This window comes from Fundulus heteroclitus, chromosome 3, assembly GCF_011125445.2.
Source record: "Fundulus heteroclitus isolate FHET01 chromosome 3, MU-UCD_Fhet_4.1, whole genome shotgun sequence".
Classification (NCBI taxonomy): domain Eukaryota; kingdom Metazoa; phylum Chordata; class Actinopteri; order Cyprinodontiformes; family Fundulidae; genus Fundulus; species Fundulus heteroclitus.
In genome coordinates, this window is record NC_046363.1 from 33307118 (window position 1) to 33320841 (window position 13724).

The 13724-nt window shown below is 38.8% G+C and overlaps 1 protein-coding gene across 1 annotated transcript in view; it reads left to right on the forward strand.

The window, feature by feature from the left end:
* myom3 (myomesin 3) overlaps positions 1-13724 on the forward strand; it is a 77151-nt gene that overhangs the window by 41679 nt on the left and 21748 nt on the right. Inside the window, exons 14-19 of the mRNA XM_012875051.3 lie at positions 63-190; positions 3932-4115; positions 5737-5911; positions 5994-6115; positions 6689-6876; positions 12450-12576. Of these exons, the coding sequence (XP_012730505.2) occupies positions 63-190; positions 3932-4115; positions 5737-5911; positions 5994-6115; positions 6689-6876; positions 12450-12576 (924 nt within the window). The remainder of the gene's footprint in view (positions 1-62; positions 191-3931; positions 4116-5736; positions 5912-5993; positions 6116-6688; positions 6877-12449; positions 12577-13724) is intronic.

Consider the following 13724-nt stretch of genomic DNA (forward strand, 5'->3'; position numbering starts at 1 on the left):
TTTTTTTTTTTTTTTTTTTCTCTCTTGTTTTCATCCTCCTCCTCCTCCTCTCTGCTCCGCAGGTCGGGTCAAAGCTCCTTTTCCTCCCACAGACGTCCGCGCCTGCGAGCTGAGCGACACCTACGTGGTGCTGAGCTGGACCGAGCCTGAACCCCGAGGCAGGGAGCCGCTGACCTTCTACGTGGAGCGGGTCGGTCCTCACGCCCACGCGCACCTCCCCTGATTCACACACAGAAAAACAAAGATTCATATTTCACCAGCTCTGAAAGCTGCTTGGCTGCAGTGATCACCCCAACAGTAATCTCATTTCTTATGTGATCATTAGCTGCAGATCATAACGACGCTTTGCATTTTTTAAACAAACAGGAGCTAAGACATTACAAGTCTCTCTCTATACGTTCTGTTTATTTAATTGCGTTTTATTGATTTATAGCTTAGGGTCAACAAGCGAAGTTTCAAGCGGACAGCATGACAGGAGTTTGCCGTTAAAATGTTATTGTTTTGGGTTTTTATGTGTTTCAAGCTGATATTCTTTTGAAGTTTATTCCTTTAACTCATTTAAAGGACACAAAAGGAAGAAAGAATGATGGTCAGCTGCAGTGTTGTATAAAGTACTGAAATCTCGGAGTCAAGTAAAAGTATAAGTACCTCTCCAAAATATGACTTTGGTAAAAGTCCAAGTGACTGACTGAAATGTTACTTGAGTAAAAGTCTTAAAGTATCTGAAATGTCTTGTACTTAAGTATGAAAATTACTGTAAAAATAGATGTACTCAAGTAATGTAATAAAAAGTATAAGTAAAAAGTAAAACTAAGCAAATGCAGTTTGAATGACATTTTTTAGATTTTGGTAAACTTTGAAGGTCAAATTCACTTAAAATAATATAAACAACCAAGTTCAGGAGAAATTTAGACCAAGTTTAGACAGAAAATACAACATTTTTGTAAGCTTTCAGTTTTCCTTCTTTAAGTAAGGTCAGTGCTATGCACTTTATAATTGTGCACAACCAAGTGCATGCACAATTTAGACCAGGGGGTGTATACTAAGAACATGGTGAAGTGATAAACCAGGTTTAGTTAAACTACAAGAAGTGGTAAACCTGCTAATAGATACACCTACAGGTTATCATTTAGTTGAGAAAATTAGGACTCTGCTATTAGATGCTTTACCTATACCACAAGGTTAATTTAACCTGCTTTACTACTGAACCAGCTTCATATCCTGTTAGTGGTGATGAATAAGACCAGGCAAGTTCTGACTTTGTCGCAGTCAATCAGTAGGTGGGGTCAAAACACTTAAGTGCGTGAGTCTCTCATTCTCTTTTTGTAACGAGTAACTAAACCAAACATTTAAAATGTATTGGAGTAAAAGTATGCAATTAAGTTCAGAAATATAGTGAAGTAAAAGTAAAAGTTATCAAAAAATGTTATACTCGAGAAAAGTATAAAGTACTCCAAAATATACTTAAGTACAGTAGTGAAGTATTTTTACTTTGTTACTATACAACACTGGTCAGCTGTTGCCGTGCTTTATTTGTTAAGCTTGCATGTGTTCATATAACCTTGCCTGCAAGCTAATTTCTCGCGGTATTTGCGCGTTCACACACGAGAACCCATCTTGTACCGCTCACGCCTCAACCGTTCTAGACCGAACCAAACGGGTCGGGGCCAATCACGTTGCAGTGTTGTGGGTTATGGCGGAGCATACAGCTGTGATGAAAGCAAGAGCTGCCGAGCCCACAGCCGAACCAACATAAACATGGCAGCACAGGAGGACGGAGGTGTAGCTGCTGCCATCAAATCTGTTTAGTCAGAATCCACGATTGCTGTGAGTGTCACTATCCAAAAAAATTCGCCTCGACCAGCTTAACTTGTTGTGGTTTATCATGGCGCCTGCTGCTATCGTCATTTTGAGTTGATACCGTGATGTGCTGAAGCCAACTTTGTGGTAGGCGGGCACTGGGTGTCTCTCTTCTCCCAATCAGCTCGGGAAGTTCTGCTGAATGTCGCTCCTTACCCCGAACATATTGGATGGGAGCAGACTTAGATTGATAATGTGCAGACCTTAGAGTGCTACACATTATCAATCTGGCTAGCCAGGTTAGTATTCACATTGGAAAATAAAGAATTTATATATTTTTGTCCATTCTTTTTCTATACCTGTTTATTCACGCATTGGTCATGGGGGAGGCTCCAAATGTCGATGAAAGGCAGGGTACACACTGGGAAGGTCACCTGTCCAACACAGGGCAACAGAGAAAGACTCAAGACAGCCCACCACACCACGGACACATGCGCTCACTTGTTATGGCTAATTTGAGTAACAAATGAATGAAACATGTTTTTTTTTTGCACTACGCATGCATGGTGATAACATGCAGAAAGACTTCTGGCTAGGATTTGAACCCAGAACCTTTTTGCTTCAAGGCCACATATATATTTGGGGTTTGTTACCAATTTGTGAATTTTAGTCCTTCATAATAGATCAGTCCCATTCAATGTCAGAATCAGACACCGCATCGTCATTTCTATGGTGGATTTCTGTGGATGCCTTGCATCCTCCAACACTTACAGACATTAATTCAGGTAGTCCTGGAAAACATACATTCAGATATTTCATTGATTATTAAGAAGGGTGTTAATAACTTGTAACATCAAAATTTAAAGAAAATGTAAATAAAAATAGCTAAATAATCTTTTTTTTTTTTAAATTAGATACTCCCTTTACTCTATATTATCCTTTGAGAGATGGGTGTCCAGTTTCCTATGGAGAAAAAAAAAAACCTGGTTGAATGACAATCGTTTCAAATGTAAATCTGCTAAATATGCTAGACACTCATGAATTGCATGTCAACGGATGTTTCATCAGTAGATGAATTTGGCAGAATGAGTTTAGGCTGAGCTTTTTATGGAAGCTAACCGTCACTCTGCTGCTCAGAATGGCATTCATTGCAAATATTGCATTGATGCGAGCAATTAGATTAAGGAGAGAGCTCCAAACAGGACCTAAACCCTACAGAAGAAGAACAAAAAGCTTTAGAAGACAGCAGGAAATGTATATTAGGTTTGGCGACCACTCTTGATTGCCTTAGGTGTGAGTTTATGATTAAGTCTCTATGATGGACTGGTGACCTCTCTAAGGCTTTACCCTTCGTTTCGACCATTGACCCTGCAAGGAATAAATATAAGCGCATATGGAACATAGATGGAAGGAACCAGCACCGTCTTATTTACAATATTTTTCCAACCTGAAATTTAAGGTTCAAAGTGATGCCAGAAGCACATTGCAAATGTAGGACTCACCTGTTCCTTGCAACAATAAAGAGCCTGGGCTCCTTAATATCAACTCGGGCACTCAACAGCTCCTGACTCCAATAATCAGAAAACTGCCACAGGAAATAGATTTTTATTGAGGCTTTATAAGTTACTGAGGTAATAAAACTGTCAAATCTCTCAAAGGCACCTGAAATTACTAAAGTCTGCAGCCTCACTTCTGCCTATATAATGAAGGGAACATTCAAATATCTTTTTTGCCCTCAAGAAAGCACTTTATAATCACTCTTCCCTTTTGGCGTGCCTGCTCTTTTGTTGGGATTTCTACCTTCAAAACAATGATTTAGAAAAGGAAATGTTGAAATCACACAGGGGCAATATAGAAATGCCAATAAGGAATATAAAAAAAGGAGCTGTTTCATTTGGTTTAGTCTCTTAAGAGTGTTTTTCAGTGATAAATATAAAGAACTAAAGTTAAGAATTTATACACAAACCCACACTCCCCTCCCTTTCAGTGAGTTTAAATGTAAGGGTCTGTTTTTCTGAAAGGCTTAGGGATACTTGAAGGCCTGCAGAGTTGCAATGTCATTTAAGAGGGATAATAGTTTTTTTAATTTAACCTTGATTTATTCATTTTATTTATTTTTTGCTTGGATCAGTCATTGGCAGGGAAGAACAGCTGGGAACTGGCCAGTCTGGACATGGTGGTGAACTCTCCCAGGTTCCCAGTGTTTGATCTGGTCAAAGACAAGCAGTACTGCTTCAGAGTGCGCTCCGTCAACAAGTACGGTGTCAGCGACCCCTCGGACCCGAGCGCACCCATTTCACTCGGAGAGCCACAAGGTACGTTGTGTACTGGTGCCGATTAATTACTTTGTGTGCTGAAAAGGTCAGATACACTGGTACGAACAAATTGCTAAATCATATTCTATACTGAGCTGGGACCAGCAGTAACGGTGACATGATTCCCACCGGCTTTATTCAGGAACTGCATTATATACACAAAAGTCAAAATGGATAGCTTCTAAAAAACAAATGAAAAGATGTGGAAAATGCATTTTGTCAATTCATGTCAAGCCATCACAACTTTACACACTGTTGCTGCATGTATGCCCAGTATGAGGGATGCAGACAACTGTCCACCATGTCTACACGCTCTTTTAGGAGGAGGGAATGCTGCTTGACAACATTTGATGTAATCCGCTGGGTTCCCCTACATAGAAAACTTTTTGATAAATCTGTCTGTATGATTTGATCAAATTGACGCAGTAACGTGCCTTGAGATGACATGCTGTGCATAGGCGCTATATAGATAAATTTGAATTGAAAAATGAAACCCGGTTACATCAATTAACATATTTTTGGTTATAATGTTTGAAAATATAACATCCTTAAAGTTTGATGTTCTAGTTGATTCGATTTTGTCCAAAATAAATACCTCTAAGAAAGCAACAGATTGCCATACAACTAAAAGAACTGTATTGGTATGGTTAACATTAGTAACTTAAAGGTTTCTATATGTAGTCTTTTCAGAATGTAGATACTTTAATTTGTCATTTCGCAAAAATACACTTTCACTTTGATTTCACACAAGTGTGACTGACTTGTACTTACATTGTGTTGTTTAAGTGTTCCCTTTATTTTTGAGCAGTGTGTATATATATATATATATATATATATATATATATATATCTCAAAGGGTGTATATCTGTGCTGAAATTGAGACCACTTGTTGGTTAACACAGATTCTGAATGGAGGCTGATTAACGATGACAGCTTTTTGATTGCTCATTTGTTTGCAAGTCATAGGTGGAAAAAAAAAACTATATCAATATCGTCTGGAAAGGAGACACCTTATGCAACGTAATTGTATGTTTTAATTTATATGAAGTTACAAATCAATTACTTAATGGTTAAAAAGAGAGAATACAGACATTTTTGTTTCAATGTACTTTTTTAATCATCTCATGCTTAGTCGCAAAATAAGGATCATATTTTACAGTGTTTTAGGGATCTTAATTTTTTATCTTTAACATTCATTTTTGTCACTGTAATCGAACTTTGTAAATTGTTTTTAAAACCTAACATTAACATACATACTGGCCAAACCCTCTTCAAGATGTTGGCATTGAGTCTTCCCATCTTTTGCTTTTTGCCATTCCCGATTAATAGTAAACTCATTTAGGGACTCTGGGTAAAGCATCTGTACATGAATAGCTATGGATGAGAATGTCTTGGCTTTTTTTAGTTTAAAACATAAATAATTTCCTCCAGCCAACCTTACTCACTCTCTCATTTGTCCATCCTCGTTTGAGAACCAACAATGGCCATATACTTCAATTTACACCTAATCTGTGTTTAGAAGTTGTCATGGGTAATTTCCAGTGTGGATTAAATTTTCAATCTGTTCATAAAAGATCTTTAATTGTTTTTGACTGATTGAACCTCCTTTGATTCCCTTCAGCCGTGCCGCCTCCACCTCACTCAGTCATGGCTATTAGAGACACCGACACCTCGGTTTTGCTGCAGTGGCAAGAACCCAAAGACAAACTCAACATCCTGGGATATTATCTGTACTACAGCGAGGCTGGAAAACAGGAGTGGAAAACGGTCAACAACAAACCTATAACAGCAACCAGGTAAGAAATTAGATTTAAATTAAAATTGTAATGATATATTAGATCTTTTCCAGTGTGTAGCTCAAACATAATTTCTCCTCAGGTTTATAGTTCACGGCCTGAAGACTTGGAAGGAGTATGTGTTTAGGGTGAAGTCTGTGAGCCGAGCAGGAAACAGCAGATATTCAGACGGGTCTCACCCCATCATGGTCAAATCAGCTATCAGTAAGTTCAAGAAGGAGTTGGTGGTGTTGCAACAGTTCCAGAAATCGCAAAAGTGTGTTTTAATATTTTCCGTTTGAAACATGTGACTAGGAACACTTGTTTTTGGTCGTATATGTTTGCATGAAAATTATACAGAAAAAGGTTTGGGGCAACTTGAAATCTGGTGATGTGCCACGCCGCTGTTAGAGGCATTGAAATCTCTAGTTTGAAATCTCTCCTTATATTTCTTTACAATTTGCCTTCAGGATTTCAGCAATTTAAGCGTAATGTTGACAGCGTTGATCTATTGCCTTTAGAAATCGCTCATTGGCCCTACTGCTCTGAAATATCCTGCTGGATAGTAGCATTAGTCCAGTTCTTTCCAAGAAGTGAATTTTTATTAAATGGAACATAAACTGAATAATTCTTTCAACATTGGCACAGACTCAAGAGTTTGCATTTTTTTTTAGACAGAAGCTGAAGTCTTCTACGGAGTTCTCGCTGTTCAGTTGTGACGGCTGTCTGCTGAGATGCTTTTCACTGATTTCTTTCAGCTCTAATTTTTTTGGTTTGTTTTCATCTCTGTTCACGTAGACGTTCCGTCCTCTCCCTCTGCTATTGCCCTGCTGCTGTGCACCGGATCGGAGATGGTCCTGGGCTGGAGGGCTCCTTCCTCTAACGGCGGAAACCCTGTCCGCGGCTACTACCTGGACCAGAAGGAGAAGGGCACGGAGACCTGGAGAGAGGTCAACGTAAAACCTGCTAAAGAGAAGCAGCTTAAGGTTGGTAACGCTTCCATCCTTGGATTATTTCTTTTAAAAGGAAGCTTGCATGCTTCAAACTATAGTATTCTTCATAGCAGAGATGCAGGGTAGAGAATTTGTGGTAGTTCAGATCCCAAATTTTATCAAGCTCTGACCTTCGGAATCGATACCAATTTTAACAGAATTTAACTTGAATCAAATGGCTAAAAGTATCAACAGGGAATATTTCTTTTAATTTCTGCAGTAAATATTGTGAAACCAAATTAGGATTTTCCCTCATAACAGTTCAAAGTTGTTGAGCTGTCTTACTCTGCATCACTGAAAATCTAAAAATACAGTAAAACCCTCCAGGTTATGTAACAGGGTGCGTGTACAAATAGGCTGTAAACGGGCTTGCGCCTTCCTATCTCTGATCCTTCGCAACCGGATGTTCCACCCTGTGCTCTGTGACCTCAGGGCGGCACGTTCAAAACGTTCCTAAAGATAGAAGAAAAATAGTTGGGAGCATGCTTTTACTTTCCATGCACCGTGTCTTTGTGGAAAAATCTCCCTCAAGATGTTAGATAAGCTCGTGTCCTGTGGAGGTTTTTAAAACTACTTGTTCGCCCTACCTTATGCATTTTAATTTTATGCCTAAATATTTCTTTATTTTTTTAATTATTTTTTGTTTTATTGGTTGTCTTCTTTTTTATCTTCTGGTAACTGTTCAGCACTTTATCTGAAAGCACTTTAGAAATAAAGTCATCATCATCATCATCATCATCATCATCATCATCATCATCATCATCATCATCAGCAGCAGCAGTAGTATCATCATTATCATCATAATAATATCAACTAAACAAATTTACACCAAACCTCATTTACTCAACTTACCCATATTTTTTTATATTTTTTGTACATCCAAAACATTTAGAAGCAATGATTTATTTATTTCTATCTGTAATATGATTAAATAAATGTTATTAATTAGATTAAATAACTATGAGGTGTAAAGAACACACGTAGAAATCAGATTGAAACACTGATCAGAAGTGGGCTTTAGAGAACATTAATGAACAAGCAGCATCATAGATCAAGGACAAAGTTGTGCAGAAGTTTCTTTCAGGGTTAAAAACAATATCTCAGGTCCCAGACTTCTCATAGAGCTCTGTTCAATGTTTCATCTAAAAATGGAAATAAACTGGCGCAACTTCAAAAGTGTCAACATATGGTCGTCCGCCTAATCTGACACGCAGGACAAGGATAGCATTATTCATAGAAGCAGCTAAGAGGTCAGTGGTCACTCTGGAGGAGCTGCAGAGGTCCACAGCTCATGTGTCCTTTATGGACACAGTGCTTCAGTCCCATTAACGATTCCTCACAAATCATGTAGGGGAGCAGCAAACATGTAGAAGGAAGTGCTCTGCTCTGATGATACCAACATGACAAATGCCATGTGTGACAGAAAACTACTACTACACATCGCCCGCATGGCCAAGCAGTATAAAGAAAATAAAACATTTTAAGGCCCAAACAGATTTCTGGAAAGATTTTTCTCTTACAACGTTGAGGGCTTTAATTCAGTAATAAAGTTTTCCATCCACTTTTGCATTTCTTGCTGATAATTGGCAATAATAGCAAACCGTCGCTCATTCAACCTGGCTGTGTCACTAGGCAACCAGGCAGTGTCCATGGAGACCCATAGCAAAGTAAAATCTGTATAGTGCTTCACCAAGAATACGAGAGCTCCATAATTAGATATCTTATAAATGTGTGAGAGGTTGTTTTTATCTCCCGAGGAGAAAAAAAACAAGGACAAAGCCAATTAGAATGAAAATGGCTGAACCCGACAGCTGACCCCCGCAGGTTGAGGTCTGCGGTTTTCAGGACTGGGGGTCGTTTTGTTAGACTAAACTCTCTGATGAGACACAAGCAGCGTCACTTTTTGAATAAATCAGGCGTTTTTAGCAGCATCATAAGGAGACATAAAGATCAATCCGTTTCCAGCACGAGGTGCTGTTTTAATCGAGATCCTGGCTTCCTGGAAGCTAAGAAGTCATTAAAACATAAATTGAGCAGCTATTTTTACCAAAGCATCTTTGCTTCTTTGGACTGGAGCTGTGCTCATAATGTAGGCCTGAAAGATGTGTTACTGTACACATCAAGAAGGAACCTATAGTCAGGGTAAAAAGAAAGTAGAACCTCTGTCAATATTACTATTTTTTTTCACATTTTGTTGAGTTTCAATTACAAACGTCCACGTATTTTATTTGGATTATATAAAATAGGCCAATAAAAAAGTAGTGTAACATTGGGAAGTGGAAGGAAAATTATGCCTGATTTTAAATAAGCTTGCACAAAGTATCACCTGAAAAGCCTGGTGGGCCTTTTTTTAATCAACCCTCTTTACCCCCAAATCCTTAAATAAAATCCAACCCATCTTGTTGTATTGCCACAATACAAATTTACTGTGGATGGCTCAGGGCTGTGTTTGAGAACGTTAGTCAATAAACGGGCTTTTAAAGGAAAAAAAAAAACACATAGCAGAAGGGTCAGGGAGAAAGGTTTAAAGCAGAGCTGGGTGAGAAAACAGCATCCCAAGCTTGGAGCATCTCCCAGAGCTCTGCTGAATCTGTCATTCAAAGAAATTGGAAGAGTGCGGCAAACTGCACAGCCTGGAAACACATGACCGTCCACCTAAACTTACAACTCGGAAAAATAGAGCGCTAATCAGGTATTCCAGCCAAGAGGAGACTCTGGAGAAGCTGCAGATATACATAGCTCGGGTGGGAAGCGGTTTGCCACCACGTAGATTGCACAGCAGCAATTTGGAAGAAGGTGTTCTGGACATATAAGACCCAAAATCTAACATTTTCTTTTCTTGCATGCAGAATGCTAACAGTGCACATCATTTTGGACAGACTATCGCCACCTGGTGGCAGAAGCCTTCTGCTGAGGGAACGCTATTCCTCGGCAGGGGAGCTTGTCAGAGTTGATAGGAAGATGAATGGAGTTGGATGCAGGAAAGAACAAAACCTTGAACAAAACCTATTAGAGGCTGAAAAAGGCGTGAGACTAGTGCAGAGGTTGACCTTAAAGGAAGATGACGAGCCTAAATATACAGCTAGTGCTGCCATGGAAGGGCTTACATAAGGGGTCCTCAAATTCAATACCTTTGATAGTGGAGTCCCTGCAACTTTTAGATACGTCTCTACACATCTGACTCCAATAATTAGCTCATTAGTGGAGCTCTTTAGAGATTGCCTGCATGCCTAGAAGGTAATTTAGACATTTGATTTAGGTGTGGAGGACCAGGGAGACATCTAGAAGTCGCAGGACACTGGCTTCACAAAGACTGGAGTTTAAAACATCAAAGCAAATCTATGTATTAAAATGAAGAAAGGGTACAAATAAAGGTGTAAAACTAGTAGATTTATACTTAAAACGACTTCCGGGAAATTTTTCAGAATATAAGCTGCTGAGAAACTGACCACTTTATATAAATTTCCCCACAGTTTGTAAATATGCACTGCTTAGTGTTGATCTATCACAAACAATTCAAACAAAAAAACACGCTGAGGTGTGTGGTTAATATTGTGAAAACATCAAGGGATATGAGGAATTTAAAAAGGCAAACATTTGGTCAACTAGGTTCTACAATTTAAAGAAAGACAAAATGAAAATGCCAAGTTTGGTTTAAAAACAACACCCTCAACACCCAGGGACTTCTACAAAAGGCTCCGTTTTAATTTTTAGCAGCACGCTTGACTGCAAAATCAAAGCAAAAAGCATGAACTCTAAACTTATTCACTTTAAAATACGCCAAAAGTACAAAAGTAAAAGATCTTCTACAAGACAAGGTCAGTTTTCTGCATAGAATTTATTTCTTGAAAAATAAATAGTAATCCAGCAATGAGTACTTACCTTTTGAAGTAAAGTTTGTAAATCTCATTCTTTGATTTATTGTTGGAGTTTACAGTTTAGTTTGCAAATAATTAACTCTAGCTTTTTAAAGCTTTGTGAATAAAACAACTGATCAATTTCAGAGGAAAGAAAATCAATCAGCAAGTCTGCTACATGATTGTCTAGAATACTATAATTAAACATGTGGAATAAATTTAGTATTATTCAGATTCATGGAGTGGCAAAACAGCAGGTCCTGCACTCAATGGTGAAACCCAGGTGAACAAAGGCTTGTCCTTCATTCTGTCAAATGTAGCCTGATTGCCCCCTGGTGGTGGAAGTTTGATTTTACCACACTAACTGCATTTCTCATGCTGGACTGTACATCCGTCTGATTGATTGTTGTTCAGTTTAAATGCATCATGCCGGAAAAGGATTTGCACCGAGTGAGGAAGGGTGCAGGTGCGGCGTGGCAGCTTTCAGATAGCGGCGGCTGCTGTTATGAAAAAGCTCCCTCTGCTTTGGTCAATTAGTTGCCCGGAGATAGGCAGAGGCAGCAGAGGTTCACAGCTGTTCACGGAGGCGATAAGGGCCTTCGAGTCTAAGTGGCTGTGAATAGGAGGATCAATGGGCAGATCAATAGGCCTGAATCCCCTCTCCGCTCCGAGCGAACAACGTCTCAGGTGCTCAGACACATGTTGCAGCGCCAGCAGAGCTAATAACTCGTAAATAGTCTTCTTGATTCGTCTCAAGTCAGACAGGGTGAAGCTTTACAAGTGGAGAAGGTTTCCCCTGATTGGGCTTTTGAATTCATGTCCAATGCATTTTGGTCAGTCTTTAAGTTGCTGAAGTAAGTCAAAAGAGTTTTGGGACTGCAGAATTAAAAATTAAATAATGTAGTGCAAATTTAAAAAAAAAAAAAATAGGAACTTGAGCAGCTATTTTATTTATTTATTTTTTGGTTCCATTAAGCAATATTAAGAGAAATAAATCCATCCTGAGATTATTTACAGTTTTAAAAACACCAGTGCAACCCAAAAGGCCTTATTTTAAAAAAGCTAGTTAAAATAGGAAAAGCAACACAGGTCAGTCTAAAAAATATATAAACTAAATATATAAAGATAAATAGTAGTAATCAACAGTTGGACTACAAAATGCAGTCAAAGTAATAAAAGTCAGAGGAAATTAAAGACGTTGTGTTAAAGGAAAAAGGTTTCCACGCGGATAAGGTTGTGTACCTGCTGTCTGGGAACAGGGAGATCTAGTGGGATAATGGGGAACAATCTGTTCTCTGAGTTAAGACAGGTCGAGGCCATTCAGGCCTTTAAATGTGATGAGGATTTAAAAATCTCTTCTAAATCACTGAGAACCAAGGTAAAGAGGCTGGGGTGAGAGAAATGTGATCTTTCCTGACATTAACAGTCAGCACTTTCCCTGCAGCCTTTCACATTAACTGGAATAAAAAGGAGGAATTATTTTACCTATAAGATAAATTATTGTCACAGCCGTGCGGCTGAGATTTAAGGAATGCACGGAACGTGTTTCTGTGCTGCACAAAGACGGGACGGTGTAAAGTTTATTGATGTCTCGCTGATGGCAAACACTTGGCGTGCTGTAAGCATTTTCTTCGTTCTTGTAAAAGTTGTTTACATGCAGCAAAATTCGTCAGCACCTTTCGTTGGCTCATCTGTGTTGTTTGTCTGCAGGTGTCGGACTTAAAAAGTGGACATTTCTACCAGTTCCGTGTCTTTGCTGCCAATGCCGCCGGCATCGGGAAGCCGTCTGACGCTAGTGAAGCATTCCTCTGTGAGAAGTGGACGATGCCAGAACCAGGTCAAGTTTAAACTCTCATAAAATCCATAAACCGACACTGCAAAGGAATCTCTGCTCATCTGAATGTTTAATACGTGCATCAAACCTTTTTATTATTCAAAGGTATGGAAAAGAAAAACATTACTGACATGTTTTCAAAAGAGACATCATTGAAAAATCATCCATTTAAAAAAGAAAATGCATCTGCATGAAATTAAGATTAATTCATTCTCATGTGGCAGCGTTAACTCAAGACTTCTTGTTTTTACAAATTACAGTTATGGCCAACAAATTTTGCCTGACACATATCCTGTTTTTTAATGTCTTTCGCTAATTTTACTGCCTCAGTTTTTTTTATGACTGCAATTTGGATTGAGTCTATCAGTCAATTAATGCAAAAGTCATGAAATTCATAAAAACTTCATTTGCACTGCATTTTAGCCCTGCATAAAATTAGCTGCAAGGTTAAGTTCAGTAATTTTTCTCATTAGCGCAGAGAAAAGATTGTTGAAAACAGAACAGCTGATTGATATCACTATGACATCCGGACTGAATTAGAGGAGCACATTAGAGGGTTGTTTTAAAGTTGTTGTTGTTTTTTTTTATCATTCTTCCTCTGTCAACCATAGTTACCTTATCATCACAGGCAAGGATAATGGTGATATTAAGATTGCACCAATTCATTGAATAATCGAGAACTTCAGGCAGATAAGTTTCACTGTGGTGAAGAAAGATCCAGGTTGCCCAAAAAGGTCCAGCAAGCAGCTGTGTCCTAAAGATGATTGAACTAAGCAATCGGGTCGCCACCAGTGCAGAGCTTGTTGGCGAGTAACAACAGACATCTCAGTTGAGACTTTCTGATACAAGAAAGGCGGCAAAGAAGCCACTTCTTCAACGGAAAAACGTCTGTGTCAGATTCTGCAGGATGCACTGAGGTCAGACCCCATTCGGCCTATTTGGAACACATCTATAACGTTTTATCCTGAGAAAAAAGCTGAACACAATTATAGGCCTGCCCGTATATGTTCTTTGTGAAAGATGTATCATCAAACCAGCCAAAATATTATCAGAGAGGTCAATAACGGTAACGACTGGTGTTTGTTTTATCAATGCTTTTGGTAGGTCAATGAAAAGTGCTGCACAATAGTGCTTATTATGAAGCACTGCAG